Genomic DNA, 23161 nt, shown 5'->3' on the forward strand with positions numbered 1-23161 from the left:
TTCCCTTAAATGGCACAAAATGCACATACTATATTTATAGATTTATTTATTCCTATTCAAGAATTCATCTATGGTATAGAAGGAGTTGTCAAGGAGATATGATTTCAATTTATTTTTGAAGCTATTACTGCTGTCTGTCAGACCCTTTATTTCATCTAGTAATTTGTCAAAAATTTTTATAGCAGCATATTTTACCCCTTTCTGTACCAAAGATAAGTCGAGCAAAGGATAGTGTAAGTCTTTCTTTTTTCTGGTATTATAATTGTGAATATCACTGTTGTTTTTAAACTGGTCCATGTTGTTGAGAACAAATTTCATTAGTGAGTAGGTGTATTGTGAGGCTGTTGTAAGAATTCCCAATCTTTTAAAAATAATTTTACTTATTTCACAAGAGGTTGTTAGGTGAAACTTAATCTGACTAAATTTTTTCAAAACAGACTCTTCCATGTACTGCCTAGCTTTTTCTTTTGAACTGTTCTCACCAATTTTTTCTCCTACACTTAAGAAATGATTGTTAAATACATTAGCTACTTGTGTACTGTTGTTAGGTTGGTCTCGTTCTCTTTAACAGTAATACTACCTACCCCAGTGGTTACTTTTCCTGTCTCCCTTCTAACAACATTCCATATTGATTTGATTTTATTGCCGGAGTTGTTAATTTCTTCTCTAACATACATATTTCTTGATTTCATTACAACTTTTCTTAGTATGTTACAATAATTTTTATAGTGTAAAACTACTTCTGGATATTTACTAGTTCTTGCTGTCTCATACAGTTTTCTTTTCTTTCTGAAGACACTTTAATACCTGTAGTAATCCAAGGTTTCTTTGAAAAGTGTGTGGTGTTACACTAGTAATTTTCTTTGGGAAACAATGTGCAAAGAGGGATATAAATTTATCAAGAAATGTTTTGCACTTATCATTAGCATTTGGCTCATTATATACATCTCCCCAATTAACATTTCTTAAGCTTTCTCTGAAGTGCTGTATAGATACGGGGTTGAGCGACCTCACACTTTTACTTAATGGTTTCTGTGCTGCACACCCTGTTAGGTTTTGTAAGTTAATCAGTTGTGCATCATGGTCTGACAATCCATTTACCACAGGGAAAGCACGTGTTTGTTTTACATCCTCTTTCTGTACAAATACATTATCTGTTAGCATGCTACTGTCCTGAGCTATACATGTAGGGAAATTGATCACTGATTCTAAGTTATATGTTGTTAATAACACTTCTAGTTCACTTTTCCTATCAGAATTACTTAGAAAGTTTACATTGAACTCACCACAGATTTTTGTCTGACAGACAGCATAATAGGGAGTCAAACTTTTTTATGAACAGCTCCCAGTCTCCTAATGGGCACCTGTACACTGTTGCATATATCAATACTACATTATCTAGCTGAAGTTCACATGCACAACCTCAAAGTGCTGATCAACACAAAATTTGCTTACTTCTACAATTTTGCATTTATACCCTTGTTTTATGAAAATGGCAGCTCCTCCTTTATCCATCCTAGATCTACAAGTGTAAGATTCTAAGTTATACCAACTTATACTGACACTATCCATGCCCACAGTTACATGGTGTTCAGATAGACAGATTATATCAATCTCATTCTTATTTTTGAGATCATCTAAGCACACTGATAGCTCATCTACATTATTTTTTATTCCCTTGATATTTTGATGAAGTATGTTGATACTGCCCTTAGATTTACCCCAATTAACTGTACGTGAAGTTTCTTTTGTTCTATTTATCTTGATTGTCATCTGTCTGGACTTTGGCTTTAACCTAAAAAACCTGTCTGCCTGGACCCATTAACCACAGGGATCACCCCTTGTGTGACTGTGGACCCCCTTACAGTTTCTGCTAATAGAGTAGCTAACTTACTTTTTCCCATCCTATTCAGGTGCAGGCCATGTGTAGTGTATCCCCACCTACCAATAGCATTTACTGGAACAACACTTACATGAGATTTTGCCGGTGTCTGGAGCATCCTGTTCAGCTCAGTGTTAACATGCCTTACAGCAGTGTTTACCCAGGGCTGATCATGGTGCTGAAAGACCTCCACAAACCCCACGTTTGTGTGCTGTTTCTGCTCCTATTTTATCCAGGTCACTCCTAATACTGTATCTTGGATTCATAGCCAGGCTGTTTCCTGCTCCCCCAACTATAATTACCTGATCTTCCTTCTCAAAATCCCTGCATAGCTGACCTAAGTTTTCTGTCACCTGGCTAAGGCTAGCACTTGGTTTCATAAAACTTGTGACCTGGTACCCTGCACCTAATATCTTCTGAAGCTGCTGGCCCACACCCCTTCCATGACTGCTGCCTATAAGCAGAATTCTTCTTCTCCTATTCTGGTTTGATCCCGACCTGTCTTTTTTCTTTAAGCTAATATTCTGATTCAACCTACTTTCAACTACATCTAGATGAGGCCCTTCCTCCACTTCAGATAGCAAGCCAAACTGATTTACTGATTGAATTTCTGGCATTTTTTCAACTGTTTCCCTTTTTCGCCCTTTGCTTGCTACCTTTTCCCAGTTCCCAGTCTCTTTTTCCTCCCTTAACCTACATAATTCCAAGCTCACATAGTTGACAGACCTAGAAGTAATTTAGAGCAAGTCCCAGGAAGTGTGTTGGCGTCCTTGCTGTTCATGTTGTGTGTTAATGATCTGCCACACAGTGTTAATAGTAATATAGGACTGTTTACAATTGAGGCAGTTATCTATAACAAATTACTGTCTCAAAAGGGCTATTAAAAAATTCAGTCACATCTTGATAAGATGCAACCCACCCTACATTATTGTTCATGTGTGTGGGACTTCTATCAGATACAACTAAATGGGGACATTGAACATATACAAAGAAGGGCAACATGATTAGTAAAGAAAGGAAAGAAGATTGGATTTATATCCCATCGACATAAAGGTCATTAGCAATGGAGCACAAGCTCGGATTGTGTCAAGGGTGGGGAAGGAAATCAGCTTTCAAAGGAACCATCCTGGCATTTGCCTGGAGCAATTTAGGGAAATTGCAGAAAACCTAAATCTGGATGGCTGGGTGTAGGTTTAAACCATCGTTGTCCTGGATGTGAGCCCAGTGTGCTAACCACTGCACCACCTCATTCACTGTGTCAACTTGCTTCATAACATAATTGGTCACAAGTCTGTTTCACCCAAGGTAGACTGTAAAGGAAATGCAGTAAACTCTAAACTGGCAGATGCCTGAAGATAGGTCTCCCTTATCCCATGGAAACCTATGTATAAATGTTCAAAAGCCAGTCCAATTGAGGAATCTAGAAACTTTCTGATGCATCCCATACATTGTTCATGTATGGACTGCAAAGAGAATATTAGACTTATTAGTGCACAAACAGAAGTTTTAAGCAGAAATTCTTCCCATGCTCCATATCCAAATGGAAGGGAAAGAAGCCCTAATATGTGGTGTAATGGGACATACACTCAGTCATGCACTTCAGTCATTTGCAGAGTATAGCGGTAGAAAAACAGGTTGAGAGGAATATGCATGAGAAATGGAATGAATAGTGCAGTTAAGAACAAAGAGGAAAGCAGTAAAGTAGATTGGGCGGGGAGAGGGGGGAGGGGGGGGGGGGGGGAGACCAAAGAAAGAGACCATCAGAAGGCTCTCAACTCCTTCATGAATATGTGCATGGCGAGCATGGGACCCCAGACTGTTGGAGTACCTCCTTCCCTTCCTGTGCTGCAATCTCTCACCACTGACTATCCTTTCTTCTCTTGTCCTCTTGCTCATGGTGGCAGCCTTTGATGTTGACCTGGCTATTCCATAGTTTCTGCCTTCCTTTATTGGAATGTTCTTTCATTTACCACCTTTTTTGGGTGAAGTTATTTGTGGTCCCCTTCTGGGTTTGACCTTCAGTTTCCAAATTTTTCTGTAGTGTGGACTGACTGGGAAAGAACACCTTAAGATTGGCAAATTGCTTTAAATGTTCAGAAAGGTAAATCTGTGCAATTCATAAAATGAAAAAAAAATGTAGTATCCTATGATTACAATATCAGTGAGTCACTGTTGGAATCAGCCAACTCATACAAATACCTGCATGTAACACTTTGTAGGGATGTGAAATGGAATGATCACATAGGTTCAGTTGTGGATAAAGCGGGTAGTAGTTTTCAGTTTATTAGCAGAACACTTTGGAAGTGCAATCAATCTACAGAGGAGATAACTTACAAATAACTTTTTCAAATGGTTCTAGCAAATTGCTCAAGTGTGTGGGACCCATACCAGATAGGACTAACAAGGAATATTGAAATTATACAGAGAAGGATAGCATGAAGGGCCACAAGTTTGTTTAATCCATGGGAGAGTGTCACAGAGGTACTGAAAGAACTGAACTGCAAGACTCTTGGAAGAGCGATGTAAATTATCTTGAGAAAGTCTGTTAACCAAGTTTCAAGAACAGGCTTAAATGATTATTCTAGGAATATACAACAAACAGTTATTTATCACTCTCACAGGGATTGTGAGAATACGATTAGAATAATTACTGCATGCACAGTGGCATTCAAACAGTTACTCTTTCCACGCTCCATACATGAATGGAACAGGAAGAAACTCTAATCTCTGGTACAATGGGACCTACCCTCTTCCATGCACCTCACAATGGTTTGCAGAGTACAGATGCAGATGTAAATGTGTAAATGGTGCCTGCTGCTTGCAAAGTTAAAGATCATCTGTGCACAGTACCTGTGTAAGCTTTTATTTGTTCGTCAAAACCAATGCCATAGCTAATATGACATGGTGGTTTCATTATGTACCCTTTCAGTTTAGCCCCCTGAAAACACAGGGCTCATACTTCTGATACCTGTGGTAATAGCTCTCTATGTATACCAAGGAATTGATGGCTGTCTTCCTGGGGCAACAAGACTCCTGATATTGGCTAGTGTGCCAGATGTCCTTTGCTGCAGCTGGATGGCATCTGTGAGGAGAGATCTAGATAAGAGTAGGTGGCATCAAGGCAGACATTTTGCAAATGAAACATATTAAATCATGCTAGAACAATGGCCATTCTGATTGGGTCATCTCTTCAGGCAGGAATTGGAACTACGGTACGGACAGTTACAACCCTGCTGCTTTCCCTAACCCACGGGAAGATGGACAAGCCAGACATCTAGGATCAGACCAATTTATCCAATACTTACTTGCGTATGAGGTTGCAAAAGGCCAAAGATGTTAACAGCATTCAACATGCCACATATTAACTAATATGCAACCAAAATATTGGCTGCTTTGTTATGTACATTATGAGAGAAATAAACCACAATTCACAATGTGTGGTGTCGTATACAACTGACGGTGTGGAAAGTGAAGATGAGGAGTACAATAATATTGGTACAAACTTAACAAGTGAAATGATACTGAAATAGGTGTTGAGCCATATAGTTCATCACCCTTGTTGGACAGGGAGCCATAAATCCCATCTCCAATGAAATGTAGTAAAGAACAATTATGGTCCATGGAGCAGGTACTACACATAATTATGTACATGGAAGATCATCCACAGCATAGTAGAAACACAATTATGAACAGATTTTGAATAACTTCACAGCAGTATGACAGTGTAGTGCATAACAAAAACTATGGATATTCAAGGGAGGGCAAGGTGCATGTCAAGGAGACTTGATACATTTTGCATGATGTCCACGATAGTGACCTACTATGCTATGCACATCAAATTGCACTTGACATAGATTACAATGATTTCAAGGGAAGCAGTAGATGGTTGTATTACTTCAAACAGTGCTACAGAATTGGGAGACGTAATATAATGAAATTTCAAATGAAGCATCAACTTGACGATGTACAGCAAACTGTGGTATCAGCCTGAAAATTTGTAGATGATAGAAACAAGCTTATCCCAGTGTTCAGTAAGGAATTTGTTTTCAACTCTGATCAGTCAGGAGGAAATGCATGTGAAAGGAACTCTGGAAATTAGAGGTACTAAGAGAGTTGTATCAAGATCAATTAACATCAATGCCTGAATGCATTCATGTACAATTATGCTGACAAAATCTGGATAGTAAATTGGCTGGAAAGTAATTTATTGTGCTGTGAGAAGTTTGAGAAGTTGGAGATGCTCTGTCCCCTATGATTCTTCCTCATGTGTATGATCTTGTAAGGGCGGTGAAATGGATGTAAGAGAACTATAACTCTGGTATGGGTACTGCTTTTGCCCAACAGCTGGCCAAAATAACCTGCTTTTGCTTGATCATCTGGTCTGCATATAAAAATCATACACCTTAAGAGCAAACTATCCCCCCGGAAAAGTGTGTGACATGGCAATTCATACCACCTGGAACAATTGGACAAATTCAGTTTCTAGGTGTTGGTTTTTTTCCACACCTATAAAACATATTATCACACTATTTGCACCTACATCTTAAAGGACACCAATTTGCACAGTAAGCTCTGTGACAGACTGTTTCACATTCAGTTGCATGCCATTACATTCCATCAAGTCTCATCACTATGTTACATCCATTTGATTCTATATGCATTCTTTAACAATGGATACCTAGCTGAACATCCTGCATGGTTTGTAACTCCCAAGGAATTCACCTTTGATTTTGATGGTGCGAATTTTTGTGGTGTGCCATTTTTCTTATGAGAAGAAGAGCTTCTTAGCTGGGCTTCATGGAGGTTATTACAAACATCTTTTGTCAGCTGCACACTAAATGTTTCCATTGAATTTCCAGGTACATAAAACATGAAATGAGCAATGAGTTGGCATGTCAAAATTAAAATTACTATGTACATCACAATTCGTCAAAACATCGTTCCCATAACATAACATGTCATGCCTACGAGGGTGCCAGAAGACTAACTGTCTTGAGCTGCTCTGATAGGCATGATGTGTTGTGTTATTGGAATGATGTTTTGGCGAATTTTGATGTACATAGTAATTTTAATTTTGACTTGCAAACTGATCGCTCATTTCAAATTTTATGCATCTGCAAATTCAATGGAAAAATTTAGTGTTTAGCTGACACAAGTTGTTTGTAATAACCTTTATGAAGATCTGTAGATGGTAACTTAGTTTTACTGAAACTGGTTATCTACAATAAAGTTGTTTATAGTGATCTCGGCTGAGAAGTTCTTCTTCTCCTAAGTAATGAATACAGATAGCCCATTCAAGCTCAACTTGAGTAAAACAATGTGCTACTTTTCATTCGATGTTCATGGTGCAAGTTAATGGGCCGAGCCCGAAAAAACTTACGCCAAGCAGTGGGTTTGAGCGTGATATGAGCTTCAAAGTTGTTTGCACGGCCTAACCCGGGAGAAAAAATGGACGAAAATGTCATCGACAAGGAATCCAATTGAGCATAAGGAATAGCATCAGAGACGATATTGACAGAGTCATCTATGGAGAACCCAAAAACGTGAAAGGCATTGAAAACAAAAAGATTCTCCCCGTTTCTATGCTCGACCACAAATATGGGAACAGTGCGAACGACAGATTTGTAAGATACCTCAGCATCAAATTGTCCCAAGAGAGAAATCTTCTGTTTATTGTAAGTCCGTAATTGCCTAGTGACAGGTGACAGGACTGGAGAACCCAACTGAAGATAAGTCTGAGAATTGATGATAGTGGCAGCAGAACCAGTATCCACCTGCATGCGAACATCTCAACCAAGTATTTGGACAGTGAGGAATAACTTCCCTGAAAGGGAAGAAGTACAATTGACAGACAACACAGAATCAGAATCAGCATCATGTTCATGAACATCATGTATGCAGTCGAATTTGCAAATGGATGACGCATGGCCCTTTTTTTTGCATTTGTGACACACGGCCCAACGTTGCGGACAATCTTCTCGTGAATGTTTCGTAAAAGACCGCAGACATGAAGGAAGTTGCCATGAGTTTTGCTGCAGTTTCTTAGAGGTTTGTTTACGGTTAGGCCAAGGCTACACTTGGGAGTGTACTGTGGTCACGTTGGCCAGCAGGGACATGCCACACACTTCGTCAACATCGCACAGAGGTTGTATTTCCCCGACGTCGCCCCATGCCTCTATTTGCACTCCAGCGGCGTGAGAAATTTCAAAAGACTGAGCGATGGATAGGACTTCATCTAGAGTCAGATTTTCCAACTGAAGGGCACGTTGCCTAACTTCTTTGTCAGTCGCCATTCGGATAATAGCGTCCCGTACCATGGAATCGACGTAGGATTCTTTGTGAACTTCAGTAACAAACTGACACTTTCTACTGAGGCCATGAAGTTCAGCAGCCCAAGCACGATAGAACTGATTCGGTTGTTTTTGACAACGATAAAAGGCAACACGAGAGGCTACCACATGCGTTTGCTTTTGAAAATAGATGGACAGAAGTGAGCACATTTCAGCAAAGGACAAAGACGCAGTATCTTTCAAAGGAGCCAATTGCGACAACAACCGATACATTTGAGGTGAAATCCATGAAAGGAACAGAGACTTACATGTTTGTTCGTCCGTGACATGAAATGCCAAGAAGTGCTGTTGAAGACGTCTTTCATAATCAGACCAGTCTTCCGCCATCTCGTCGTAAGGAGGAAAAGGAGGTAGAGACAACGATGAGAGACATTTGATGCCGCGACGAAATCACGAATCGCATTTGTGACAAGCATTTGCTGTTCCATGAGACCTTGCAAGAGTTGCTCTATAGTAGCCATGGAAACATGTGGGTCAACGATGGAAAAGAAAAATCACTACCTCTTCGCCAGTTGTTATAACTTCAAGTTGAACAAATATATTTCAAGGAAGATGCAATACATGAAAGTCACAGATCAAGTAATCAGAGTAAGATGTGTGTACACTTTAACAGTCATATCATAACTGAGTCTGAGTCTAGCTGTCGCTGGCTGGCTGGCTGCTTAGGTGGCACTGCTGCTGCATGGCTGGCAGACAGCGCCACATGTAGAGGACGCTCGTAACTGCGTGGCGGCACTTTGAAAGATTGGCGAGTCACAACACTTTTCTTTCTGTTAATCTCTATAGTTTATCAATTAACAATTTAGCCATAATGTAATTGGTAATTTTATTATTTCAGGACAACAGAGAAATATGTTGAAGAAACCATCAATAAAGTGAAAACATTACTTGAAATGGAGAACAGGGTGGAAGAAAAATATCAATTTATTATGCGATTACTTTCAAAAGACACCCTGAGCAGAGATGATATCATAATTGTCACATTTTCTTTATTTACTGATGGACTGAGTACAGTAAGTTATTTACTTTGATTGCAGCATTTATGTGCTGCACTATATCACAACACTACTGATTAAAATTTACAAATATATGTGTTTACAACATTTCTCTGAGGTTTAGGTGAATGAATACTGTTTTAAGTTTCACTTTATCCTTTGTCTTTGTAATAATGATTGAATACTTTCTAGTTATATATAACATAGTTTCTTATCTTTTAATCCTTATTTTGATACCCCTTTTATGATGGACACTAATATACAAATGTAGCTGCTATAGGCTCAACTGTAGTTGTTTCTGGCAGATATTGTTTGAAATTTGCTTGGGACTGAGTCATTCTGTGTATCATTGTGTGTTTTCTTACTGTCTGAGAGCTTGAAAATAACTTTTTAAAAGATGATAGTCTTGTGTTATTTACTTCAATCATTTCCATTGCTGATGATCCTGCTGTGCAAAGAACATTGTAACATAACTGTTGAAGTGCAAGTGTAAACTATCATAAAATCAATGTGGTTTCAGAATATAGTAGGTTACAGAGTCCAGCCCACTCTTACAGAATCACAAGTAGTCAAGAAGATAGTTTTTGTCTGCACTGGCAGGGATTTATTTTCCCACTATTAAGTTATACACTTATGTTCAGAAAGAAAACAGAACACCTTGAACGAGTAGATATAGCATATTCATAGTCACAGGATGTGCACATTAGTATGTTCTGCAGGAATGATTATCATTTGAACCGCATCAACCCACAGGTTCAAGGTCAACATCAAATCACAGCACACCACCACCTGCCAGTAAAATATGCCTGTGGCTCTTGTTGTTGCTATAAACAGAAGGTAATGGATCAGTGTGACTTGAGTAGATGTGTAGGATGCCTTGCAGATGTATGTGCGAACCGTACTGTTGAATCAGTGAGAAACAGCGTGCATTATTGGCTCAAGAGAATGTGATATATCTGTCCAGTAAATTGCTGCTCATGTGGAATGAAGTGTTTCAGCAGTGTAACGGGTGCATGCAGAATGGTTCACGGAAGGCCATAGAATATGACGAGATGGGTCTGGTTGCACCACCCAGACCACCCCCCAAGAAGATCGACACCTTATATAAATGGCATTGCAGGACAGATCTGTATCATCCTCAGCTCTGGGGAAACACATCATACACTATCAGGGGTGACAGTTTGTTGTTATTTGCTACAGCATGGGTTATATGTGCATCATCCACTTCTCTGTCTACCTTTGACAAATGTGCAGAAAAATGCTAGATGGCAATGATATATCAAATGACATCACTGGGGAACAGGAATGGTAACAGATAGTGTTCTCAGATGAATTCAGATTCTGTTTGTTTGAAAATGGTGCCCACATTTTGGTTTGCCATACACAGGGGGAACAGCATCATAATGACTGCTTTCACACAAGACATACAGCACCAGCTCAAGGCCTTAAGGTGTGAGGTGCTATTGGGTAGAACCACAAATCACAGTTGGTGCATGTGGAGCGCATTGTGGCCAATGTGACCTATGTGAATGTCATCTTATGGCCCATAGCCATACCCCTTCTGCACAACACCCCAGATGCCATTTTCATCAAGACAATGCACACCCACTGCATGAACACATTTCCTATTGGTGTCACAGGATGTCAGCCTTTTGCTCTGGCACACCAGATCACCAGACTTCTCACCAATCAAAAATGTGTGGGACATGATGAAATGATGGGTGCAGCTCTGTGACCTGTTGCCAACCACCACAGATGAACTTTGGAACTAGGTCAGTGAAGCATGGATGGCTATACCACATGACGCTATTCATGCCTTATCCGTGCTGATGCCATCATGCATGGAAAAAATTAGCAGGGCCCATGGCGAACCCTGTGTCTACTAGGCAACAGAACACATGCTGAACCAAGATGACTGAAATGCTAATCATTTCTGCAGAACATACTAATGTAAATGACCTGTGAACATGAACATCCCATCTCTGGTCATTCAAGGTGTTTTTTTTTTTCTGAACATGAGTGTATAAAAGACACAGTTAACATAGATAACTAAATGATGCTGTGTTGTCTTAAGCACAACAGCAAGCACAAGAGTGATCCCCAAATTAAGATCTGTTACCTGTGTAATGCAATGCTATTGCATTGTTTATGTCCGAAGGGTGAGACCATACTTGCTTATGATGATAATTTGCTCAGGTATGAGAAACTTTTGCAGTATGTCCTGGTTTATGACCCCTATAGATTAAATACTGACAAAGCTCAGACACAAATTCGAGAATATGGTTCATGAAGTCACAAGTAAGGAAATAAATACTTCTGCAGCACTGTCCAAGTTGAGTCTAAGAAGCAAGCACACAATAGTTATGAACAGCATTACAGTCCACCCAGAATCATTTATCCAAATGAGAGTCAGTAGTGTAAAAGTGAGTCCAGTATTTCAGTGCTCTATATAGACAAAAACAATAGCAGCCAACAGAGCGCTAGTTGGAAGTGGATGAGACAGACTGGCAGCCCTGCATTCAGATCCAACAATTGATTGTGCTAGTGGCTCATGTGTTGGGCTTGTATGAGTGTCAGGGCCAATGGTACTGCCTGTACAAAGCTGGTTTTTATGCTTTACAGAGGGCTAAATGAATTTTTCTCAAGCTGTTTTATTACAAATTCTGCTTTTATTTGATGTGTTGTGCTGCGAGCCCCATATTCTGTACCTGTTCTCACTTACATTACACATGTATTGTGCAAAAACACCTGTCAGTGGTATGTATATGAGGAATGTTCAGAAGAAAAGGTATGAAAGAACACTGTGTGTATAGTTAAAGTCTTTATTCAAAAGTAATCACCACAGGCCTGAGCACACTATCCCACTATTTCACAAGCCAAAGGATTCCCTGTTTCCAGAATTGATGTGACTGTGACAGGAGCTAGTCCTCCACTGTGTTCTTCAGTTCATCATCAGAGTTGAAGCGCATTCCTTTGAGAATTTTTTTAGTGGACCAAACACATGGAAGTCACAAGGCAAGATATCTGGGATGTAGAGTGTATGACAAGATGCTCCCACTTGAACTAGGCCATTACACTTTGTGTGATCTTGGAGATGTGTGGATGCACTTTATCTGTGAGCATCACAGGCCATTTGCTCTTGATGGACTTGTGTTAGGTACGGAGTGTCTCACAGTACATGTCACTGTTAATGGTTCTTCCACACTTGAGGAATTCAATGAGTATCAGACCTTGGATATCACCTTGTCAGCTGAGGCACAGTTTGAATGTTTTAGGGAGGGAGGTGATGACATATGTTTTCATTGCCTAGATGTCTCACTACACTATCCCTGAATGATCAACAATTAAAAGTGAATGAAGTAGTTGATAACAAAGACACAGCAAAAGAAAGAATTTTGTGTATTTTACACAAAAAATGTACTGTGAGAACAGTTTGTACAGCTAACACAAAGCAAATGCAAGAACATATTTCCCAGAAACATTTGGTCTCTTTTAAAAAGAAATGGAAATTTGTTGTAAGGTCTTATGGGACCAAACTGCTGAGGTCATCAGTCCCTAAGCCTACACACTACTTAATCTAACTTAAACTAACTTACACTAAGGGCAACACACACACCCGCGCCCGAGGGAGGACTTGAATCTCCGACGGGGGAGGACGCACAGAGCATGACAAGGCGCCTCAGACCGTGTGGCTACCCCGTGTGGGTTTTAAAAGGAATCCAACTGCTTCTTTAAATGACGTGATAAACACTGTGTATTAACTCAAGCAAGTTCATACTCAAATACAGAGTACTTGTGAATAACTCAATTGTCATGAGTTAGTCCAAACAGAGTTCCTGATCTTGCTCTCAACTCTAGCAAGTTTGAATCCATTATAAGAATTGTTAACTGCAAGTACCACCCAAAGCCTTGAGTACATGAGATGATCAACAAGGTCTAATGCAAAAACTCCACATGACAGCAGCTGAACTGCTGAGTTAGTAATAATGAGTGGTGTATCCAACCAGTGACACAATTTCTGTAGTGATATTATGTAAGTGGCTGTATGGGGACCATCTAGACTGGCGGCAAGAGGGAGGCACAGTTCCACAGCCAGCACCTTAGTGCTGAAATCAAGTAGTGATGATGCTGGTCAATTGGATATATCATTGTCGTACTACAATTGGGATACAACATCCCTCTCCATCCCTCCAGAAATCTTGGCTGCTGCAGGGTCGGCTGGGAGGGGGGGGGGGGGAGGGGGGATGTGAGAAAATCCCATCTGTTGGGCAGTGTGGAAGCTGCCTATCATCAACAGGATACACTGCACTAAGCCAGATGATGGTACAGGGCTCAAGTCCATGGGCTTATGGGCTTCTTAAGAGTGATAACTGGTGGAGCCTTGTTCAAAGATGCTGCCTATCGAGGTTTCCAAAAAGGATTTTTATTGGCTGTTGGACTGAACCTGTTGGTGTTCAAGAATAATGTCAGTGCATTCATGCTGGATACCCTTGTAGCAGAATTTTACATATTTGACTCTAACCTGTGTACCATTCACACTAGTTCACCATTTAATTGTGGGTGGAATGAAAGTCTAAGTATATTCTCAATCTTTTCCTGGTCACAAAAATTAGAAAACTGTGTAACAGTGAAGTAAGAGCCATTGTCAGTGGTAATTGAGCATAGTAGAACCTCACTGGCAAATATAGTCTTGTGGAATTAGTCACTGTGTTCTCAGCATTGGTTGACTGCATGCCCTCACCATATGGAAACATGGAGAGGGCCTTCATCACAATAAGCCACAAGGCCTGCCAAACCAGGCTGACATATTCCATATGTGGGCATTCCAATGGCTAGTTATGTCTAAGCTAAACAAAAAAGGTAAGATGGATGTCACCTGGTGATTAGTATATGGAAAACAGCTCCAACAAAGTGTTCAACGTGAACATTTGTCATGGCAGCAACAGATTTAAATCTGTGGAAAACTGAATCAGTGCTGAGGAAGGTTTGACTTCAGCAATTTTTTGTGAAACTTTAGAGCAATGTTACAGCTGACCTGTTGTTGCTGCAACAGTAGTACTTGGAGGCTGAATGTACCTCTGCTGGCTGTACTTATTGCTTCTATCTCTATTCTGCCCTTAAAATTCTCCTAAACTTCTAGTTAAAGAGCATTGTAAAACCAGATATTTTGTCATATTAATGCTGCTTAATGTACCTCCCAATCAGATGCAAAATGAATAACAGTGCCATAAATTAAGGACTCTACAGAGAAATAACAACACTCAGTGTGGTATCATACAAACTGGCAACAGTGACTAAGCCTTCATATGTCTACAATCCAACCTTTATATCATTGCATTGAAAACTTCTGCTACTGGTTAATTAAGTCTCGCAGTCACAACATTAGTTTCATTTGCATAAAAATTGGCCAACAAACTGAACAATTCAGAGAATGGTAACAGTCAGTTACTGCAGTGAGAAAGATAAGGAAAAAAGAATGGGTGCTGCTGCTGTGATAGTTTTACTTGGAATAGTCTTATCTTTGTTAAAAAGCGTGAAAGCCATTGGAGTTGAATGTAGTTTGGCTGAGGTCTGTGGTAATGAATGTTGCATCTGCTCTTAATGTTGATATTGTAACACATACAGTTACTGCTGGTGCTGCCATTTTGCTGTTGATGGAGTTGGTCTTAAGTCTCTGAAAACTTACAAACAGTGCATTGGTGTATGTCCTAAATTCTTAAAGTCATTGTTATAGGTGTGCCAACTGCCTTTTTTAACACAAATCAAAATATAAAAGAATCCTCAAATCTAGTTGGTAGTAGTGAGCAAATCCAAATACATTTCTTCATCTTTGCAATATTATTGCATTGTTATGATTTTCAATTGCACACGTAATCAGAAGCCTAAGAGTATTAAAGACAAATAATGGAATCTCCTGGTTGGAATATCAGCAACATAAGAAAAACATAGACTGCTACTCACTGTAAAGATGACATGTTGAGTTGCAGACAGGCACAACAAAAAGACGCTTACACATTAGATTCTGGCCAAAGCTTTCTTCAGAAAAAGAAACGCACAGGCATTCATTCACATAAGCAAGAACATGTCATTCACACATAACCACCATCTCTGGCAGCTCAGACCAGAATGCAGCTGTCACATAGAACAGAAGTAGCAGTCTAGAGGGGGCAGGGAAAGGGAACAGATAGCAGGCTGCAATTCGGGGAAAGAAGAGCACTATCTGGTGGAATGTGCAGGGACTATACTGCCAACAGCTGCAGCATCGAGACGTTGGTGGACAGGTAGGTGGGGTGGGGGAGGGGTGGGGGTTGGGGTTGGATGGGAATGCAGAGTCTGTCTGCAATTCTTAAGTGTCATCTTTACAGTGAGTAGCAATCTTCATTTTCTTTGTCTTGTTGTTTTAGTATTAAAGACAATTCAAAGAAGAGACTTTGCAAAGAACTCATATGACAACTTATCAGTGGGTCTGATGGACAGTGGCCATTTAAGAGCAGTGTGTATGAGGTATATGCAACATCTATATTGATCAGCCAGGACATTATGCCCACTGACCTACTATTGATATAAACCACTCAGGCGATAGCAGTGTTACCTGGCGAGGAATGACTGCTGGTCAGATACACACATAGTGTATGTAGTATCAGTGTGCATGCTGTCCTTGTATAGACATGGGAAGGTGCGTGATGTATCCGAGTTTGACCGAGGCAGATTTTGATGGCCTTGAGGCTCAGCATGAGCATTTCAGAAACTGCACAACTTTTTGGGTGTTTGACAAGTGCTGTGGTGAGTGTCTTCAACATGTGGCGAAACCAAGGTGAAGCCATGTACAGACATTGTGGTGTTGGGCAGTCAGCCCTCGTTGCAGGTGTTGGATGTCTTAGGCTGGGCAGACTGGTAAAACAGGACAGGTAGTGAACTGTGGCAGAACAAACATTAGACTTTAATGCTGGGCAGGGTAAAAGTGTGTCCGAACACACAGTAGACTGAACATTTCCAATGATGGGCAACTGCAGCTGATGACCCACACATGTGCCAATGTTAACACCATGACATCGGCAGCTACAATTGAATTGGGCATGTGACCGTCAGCTCTGGATGATGGCAAAGTGGCAGAGCATTGCATGGTCTGATGAATCCTGATACTATCTCCATCATGCCGATGGGAGGGCATGAATTCATCATCTTGCAAGGGAGCAGCTCCTCGACATCTGTACTGTGGGATGGAGACAAGCTGGCGGTGGCTCCATTATGCTCTGGTGAACATTCATATGGGCATCTATGGGTCCAGTAGAACTTGTGCAAGGCACCATGATGTCCAAGAAGTATCGTACACTGGTTACAGACCATGTACACTCCTTCCTGATGATCGTGTTTCCTAATGGCAGTGGCATTTTTCAACTAGATAATGCACCGTGTCACAAGACCAAGAGAGTGATGTAGTGGTTTGAGGAACACAGTAGCGAGCTCCAGTTGAGGTACTGGCCCCCAACTCACAAGATCTGAACCCAATTGAACACGTCTGGGATGTGATTGAACATGTTGAACATGGCATCAGAGCATGTGCCCCCCCCCTCTCCCCCTTCACGGAATTTACGGGAATTAGCGTGAAGATGTGGTGCCATCTCCCTCCAGTGACCTACCAAGGCCTGGTTGCTTCCATACCATGATGCGTTGCCACTATTATCCATGCCAAAGGTGGACATACCGACTATTAGATGTTCTTCTGACTGATCAGTGTATACATGACAGCTGCCAGTCATTACGTGTGACCACCTGCTCAAGAGGGATATCCGGCCACACAGCCAGTGTCTTCCTGCTGTGCTGGAGTCACACAGCAATGAATATTGTCAAGTTTGTGATAACCTGGTTTGACTTTCTCTGGGTTAAAACAGTTACATTTACAATTACATTATATTATTAGTCTGTTTCGTTTTTAAGACAAAGAACGATATACTGCTTCCACAATATACCAACCCCAAATCATCACTATTGTTATATTTCCAGACTCACTTCATAAAGTTCCAGTTTCTTTAAATGTATTTGAAACAGACAAAACATAAGAAAAACAGCACCAACTTTTTTATCTAGAAACATAAGGTACAATAATACACCCACTGACTATGAAGTCTTTTGTGATGGAATCCTTGGAAAAAAGTTAAAGTGTCCAGATTCACTGCTTTTTTATGTAAAAACATAAGGTGCAACAATATACCCACTGACTATGGAGTCTTTTGCGATGGAATCCTTGGAAAAAAGTTAGAAGTGTCCAGATTCACTGCTGTTTCAGCTACCATTGGCATTACTGAGTGATATATATTTCATGTAGATGAATCGACATACTTATAACATCTGTGGCAACAGTATTTTGACTGTCGTTCTATATGTGTTGAATTAAGTTAGTAGTTAATTTGTCGTGACAGTAATTTGACAGTTTTTGCACATCAAATTCATATGAAATCCTGATATTTCAATGATTGCTTCTATCATTATCATCAGGGACTAAGTATATTGTGAAACATTTTTAATTAAATTTATTTTTTTAATACCTTTCAATTCCTCCTCCTGATGAGAAGCTGGGCCATATGAGAGCAAGGAGGCTCTTTGCAGCCTTAGTTCATATTTTTAACAAAGTACATAATTTCAGATTTGACATATATGCATAGGGCTCATTCTTCAATGTGGACAAAAAGAAAAAGGTCTACAATTTGAGGCTTAAAAATGATCTGGTTTAACGCTTTAAAAACATTTGTGAATGGTGTTGTTGATACATTATCGAGGATTATATATTGTTATTTCTAAAAGAAAGTTAGTTTTATTACAGATTTTTTACAATTAGGAGTGAGATAGCACAGGTGGAGTTATCAAGCAACTAATACAAAATAAAATAAATGTTATTAATACAAAACAAACACATAATATTGATACAAAATAAAATTCAATAAATATAAAAATAAACTATAACTATTACAAAATTAAATTCAACTGATGAAAAATAAAAATCAGTCAAGGTAACATAGGTAACATAATCAACATAGATAATAAGGTTAGTAAAATTAACAAAATTAAATACCAGTTAATGACACATTATTGAAATTAATATAGGAAAGCTGACACAGTAGTAGAATTATTACATGACTATATTGATGGAGTAGTGGTGACACGAAAGGTAGGCATGTAGGTGGTAAGGTGTTATCAGTTCTTTTCATTGAAAACCCTTTCCTTTAAGTGTGGTGGAATGTCTGTGTTCTGTCTTAGGGTAGTGAGTTCCTCTGCAATGTCTTCATACGTAGAAGTGGTATTGTGCATGAGGTTTGGTTTAGTTGTTTGTCTGGGTCTTGTGGTTAATATATTTTTCATGTTGTGTCTGTTTTTGATAATATGGAATTTTTATCAGGTCCATAGTTGTTTGAGTCTGGTCTGTAATGGGGTACTGTCAGCAGCTGTTGAGGTGGTTGGAGAGGGGAGACAGAGGGTGCATCAGAGTAAGCTGCATTCAGAGACAAAGAGCCATTCTATTTTGTTTTTTGAGATGCCAGCAGCTGGAGAAGTTCCAGGTCTTATATAAATAAGTATTGTGAGTGTTAAGTCTATTGTTGATGCTGTGGCTGTGGGAGTGTCCTAGTGCATATCGAATAAGTGATATGATGGTTCCAATTTAGATACTTGCAAGGTAAGCTCCAAGGTTTGGCATCTTGTGGTTGCACATCCTAGAGTTGGAGTTGGAAGTATCTTTTGTCAATATTTGACTTTCAGGGAGTGTTTCACACTCTGAATAGCATGGTCTGACTCTTATGAGGGGTACCCAAAAAAATAAAATAAAAATAAAAACAAATAAAAAATTATGATGGCGAGCTTAAGTGAACAACGTGCAGCTGTGAAATTTTGTTTTCTACTTGGTAAAAATGGTGATAAAACCGTTTTAATGTTGGAAACAGGTTACCAAGATGATGCTATGGTAAAAAACTGAAGTCACTGAAGTCACCCCTTAAAAAAAATTGTCAAGTCAAATCAAACATCAAAACAATGCTGGTTTGCTTTTTTGATGCCAAGGGAGTAGTTCATTCAGTTTGTTCCCCCAGGTCAAACCATAAGTCAAACCTTTGATTTGGGAGTTTTAAGAAGATTGTGCAACAGTGTTTGTAAAAAGAGACCTGATTTGTGGCAGACAGGAGACTGGTTCTTCCACCACGACAACACACCTGCACACACCCATTTCTGTGAAACAATTTTTGGCTAAAAATGGCATGGTTCTGCTGCCCCACACATCTTACACACCTGAAATGGCTCTGTGTGACTTTCATATTTCCACACATGAAAAGGGGCATGAAAAACTGCCAATCTGACAAAATGGAAGAAGTCAAGAAAAAACAAGGGAGGAGCTGTCAGCCATTTCTAAAACTGACAACAAAAAATGTTTCGAACAGTGGAAGCACCAGTGGGACAAATGTATTAGTTGTAATGGAGAGTATTTTGAATAGGATAAGGTTGTTTTGTAAACAATCTGAAAATACATATACCTTTTAAAAAATAATTCTGGTTTTTTGAGTACCCCTCGTATTTGGGTTTGGTTTTATTCTCCACTGCCTCATTCAGTTCTGTAGTTGGGTCAGGTAGTGACTCATTTGATGTTGAATGATGTTTGTGGAGGCAACAGGACACCAACAGACAGTATCATCTTCATATACCTCTACCCATTCATTGGTGTGTTGCGCCTTGGGAATGTCTGTTGTGTGTAGGGTGTATAGTAGAAGAGATAAATTGCCACCTTGTGCAACTCTAGCTTGGGGAGTGAACTCAAAAGATGTGGCATCATCAATGTGGACTTTGCACTGTCTGTCTTTTAATAATTTGCTGATTAATCAAGCTGATTCAGGATGCCAATGTTTATCAGTTTATATTCTAGCCCATCATGCAATATCTTGTCAAGGCCCTTTCGATGTCAAGAATGGCAGAGTGCACTACCCTATGTTTATGGTCTTTGTGACATATGTAGAGAGTCTTAGTAGAGGGTCTAGGGTTGATCTGTTTTTCTGAAGCCAGACTGGCAGTTGGGGAGAAGACTGTTGGTGTTGGAGAATTCTGTCAGTCTTTCAGGAAAACAGTGTGATTTGAGATCATGTGACTTGAATTGACTTGACGTGACAGTGATGTAATGGTGCCATGACGGACAGTGTGAATTGGCCCTTAGGTTACTGTCAGATGACTGCATGAGCTGAAATTTTGTGGTGTTTGTACACCATCAGGAGTCATCTGTCAATTCGGAGCTCAGTGGACTGTGCAACCTTATTCCCATGAAGGCTTGGATGTTATTTTTGGATAGTCATATTGCAAACAACATGCAACTGCAAAAATCAAAACTTTGTTACTGCCAAAGAGATTAGAATAAATCGAATATAATATTTTAACCTCCTTGGTTACAGCACTGTACACGAATTGGCGCTGTGGGGCTATGGCACCATACACAAGACGTAAAATTTCTGACCTCATTGACAAATATGAAATGTTCATACTCTAATTTCATGAAAGCGTGAATACTGTTTCTTAAATTCCCAGAGGGATTTGTATGTATGATTTTGGGACCAAGATAAATCATTAATAATGACATATTACTTTGATTCAGTTTTTATGAAATGTGCAAGGGCAAATGATGGCGCGAAGGTGTAGAATGATCACTGAGTTTTGAAAACCTAAAAAAAAATGTTATAGTTATCAGTGGATGGACCTTGAAAACCTCTGAGTGACTTTGACAAGGAACTGCAAGAATCCTTCGATGTTCTAGAACTGCTAAAAATTGGTACCAGGACCTTTCTGCATGTACTACGTGGCACTTTCAAAATGGTCATATCCAGAACTAACTAGGAAAGTGTGCCATTTTTAAAGTGTTTATTATTCATTTAATGATTCTCCTGCATGGAGGTCATAATAGACTGAGATAAACAAATCTTCATTCTTTCCTACGTCACATTGTGGAACAAGATGGATTGATACAGCTGAAGCAGCTGCGGAAATTGTTAGACATATTTGAAGTTATGTTACCGAGAGAAAGAAATGGAAAACCATTCCTTAGTCATCAAGTTTCAGAATTGTTTCTGAAACTGTAATAACAAATTGCTAGCTCCAAAACTGACATTCCTTAGTTAAACAGTACATTTGTTGGAAACATTTTTACTGAGTTTTTAGAGCAATGCCACAATGGTTGCATTTCAGTTTGATGAACTATATAACCTTATGAACATTTTGATGCAGCGAGTTGTGAAACTGGACATCTTAAATAGCAAAAAGTCATCTTTACTGAAAAATGATGTGTACCGTAGAATGTAAAGAATCTGATTATGGCAAGACATATCGACTTTGATTTTGCTGCAAGAAGTGCACTAAAAAAAATGAAGAATGTGTCTGAAGAAGAAATATTGTTGCTAAAGGAAAGCATGCAAACATGCATTATTGGCATACTAGCGAAGTTGCAAAATTTTTCACCCCTCAAGTACGACTTAACACATGCGATTTTCTGCTTGAATCTGGAAGTCGCATTAAACCACAAAATAGCTCAAAGGAGATCGACAGTATGTCTTCAAATTTCTATATCAAACGGAAGAATGTTAGGTTCAAAGGCAGCCTGTGTCAAACTTTTATTTGTCAAGAGTTGCAGATAAAGAAGATTTGAAGGAGAGATGTTCAAGGGAAGTGAAAATCGTCTCGATAAATTCTGAATTGGTATAATCAAATTAGCTTCAAAATCATGTTTCTGAGATTTTGTGTCAATTATTTTAATTGTTTCACATGGAGATGGTTCTGTTGAGGGGTGCTTTTCTGTAAACTCTGAATTTATAGTAGAAAATCAAACAGAAACAGCGTTATTGCTCAAAGGAAATATATTACTCAGTCCAGGATGCTAATGGGGTCGACAGTTTTCACAGTGCACATTCTGTGTTCAAAGACAATATGAAAAATAAGGAGATAAGAAAGTGAAAGAGAAAAGGAGAGACGATATATATCTGTGAATTATACTACTAAAGATGTTATAACCTTTAATCACCAATAATTGCGTGGATATTCAAACACACTCACTTAGAAACAATAGCTGGTTACATGATAACAACTCAGTATCTCTTATTCGACTGCCGTGCCGTGACGTGCGGCTGGCGCCATTCGTAGCTAGGTGGCACTCAGCCGAGTTGCGGAGCGTCTCTATCGCCGTTTGCGCATACTGTCGTGTCGGCACTGTAAATGACGTGGCACTGTCACAACACTTTTCCCCCCTTGAAAAAAAAAAAAAACACTCACTTCCTTGGAGACATGGACAGTGCGGAGACATCCATGGCCTCTTGTGAGGCCCCGAGAAGATCCCGCGGAGAGACATGAGAGTATGGTCGAAAATGTCCAGGACGGAAGCTTGTGCGTGGAACGTGCCTCGTGGACGAGATGATGGGTGAAAACTCCAGAGCAGCATCCATAAGTGTCGTGGACCTGGGGGTGTGCTCCAGTGAGATGGGTCCCGGAGAATGCGGCGTCGCGACTGGGGCCGGTTCCGGCGTACTCGGAAGCAGTAGCGACATTGGCTGCAGCAACATGTACGGTAGATCGGCAGCAGCGACAGGACTGGTGTCTCGGGCTGGTGGAGGCGAAGGAAGGGGCGGTGGCACCAGCGTGGCCACCACTCATGGGCGCATCTTGTCGTAATGGCAAACAACCATGCCGTCGTCCGTACGTATTTCACAAAGTCGGCGGCTGCGAAGAGCCTTGACCACCCCTGGAATCCATTTAGGGCGCGATCCATACCCTCGTGCCCACACGTCGGCGCCCACCGAGTATTTTCCCGCACTAGGGGACACAGCACAAGGCCTGACAGGGTGAAGCAGGTGCAGTAGAGTGCTCGTTGGTGGCCATGCAAGAGTTCAGCAGGGCTGCGATCACCCAGAGGCGTGAAGCAATAA

General features: G+C 40.1%; 1 protein-coding gene across 2 annotated transcripts in view; it reads left to right on the forward strand.

Annotated features, from left to right (window-relative positions):
• LOC126248532 (probable cytochrome P450 CYP44) overlaps positions 1 to 23161 on the forward strand; it is a 256791-nt gene that overhangs the window by 127724 nt on the left and 105906 nt on the right. For both annotated transcript variants that reach the window (XM_049949589.1, XM_049949590.1), the window contains exon 6: positions 9071 to 9245. In XM_049949589.1, the coding sequence (XP_049805546.1) occupies positions 9071 to 9245 (175 nt within the window). The remainder of the gene's footprint in view (positions 1 to 9070; positions 9246 to 23161) is intronic.

This window comes from Schistocerca nitens, chromosome 3, assembly GCF_023898315.1.
Source record: "Schistocerca nitens isolate TAMUIC-IGC-003100 chromosome 3, iqSchNite1.1, whole genome shotgun sequence".
Lineage (NCBI taxonomy): Eukaryota > Metazoa > Arthropoda > Insecta > Orthoptera > Acrididae > Schistocerca > Schistocerca nitens.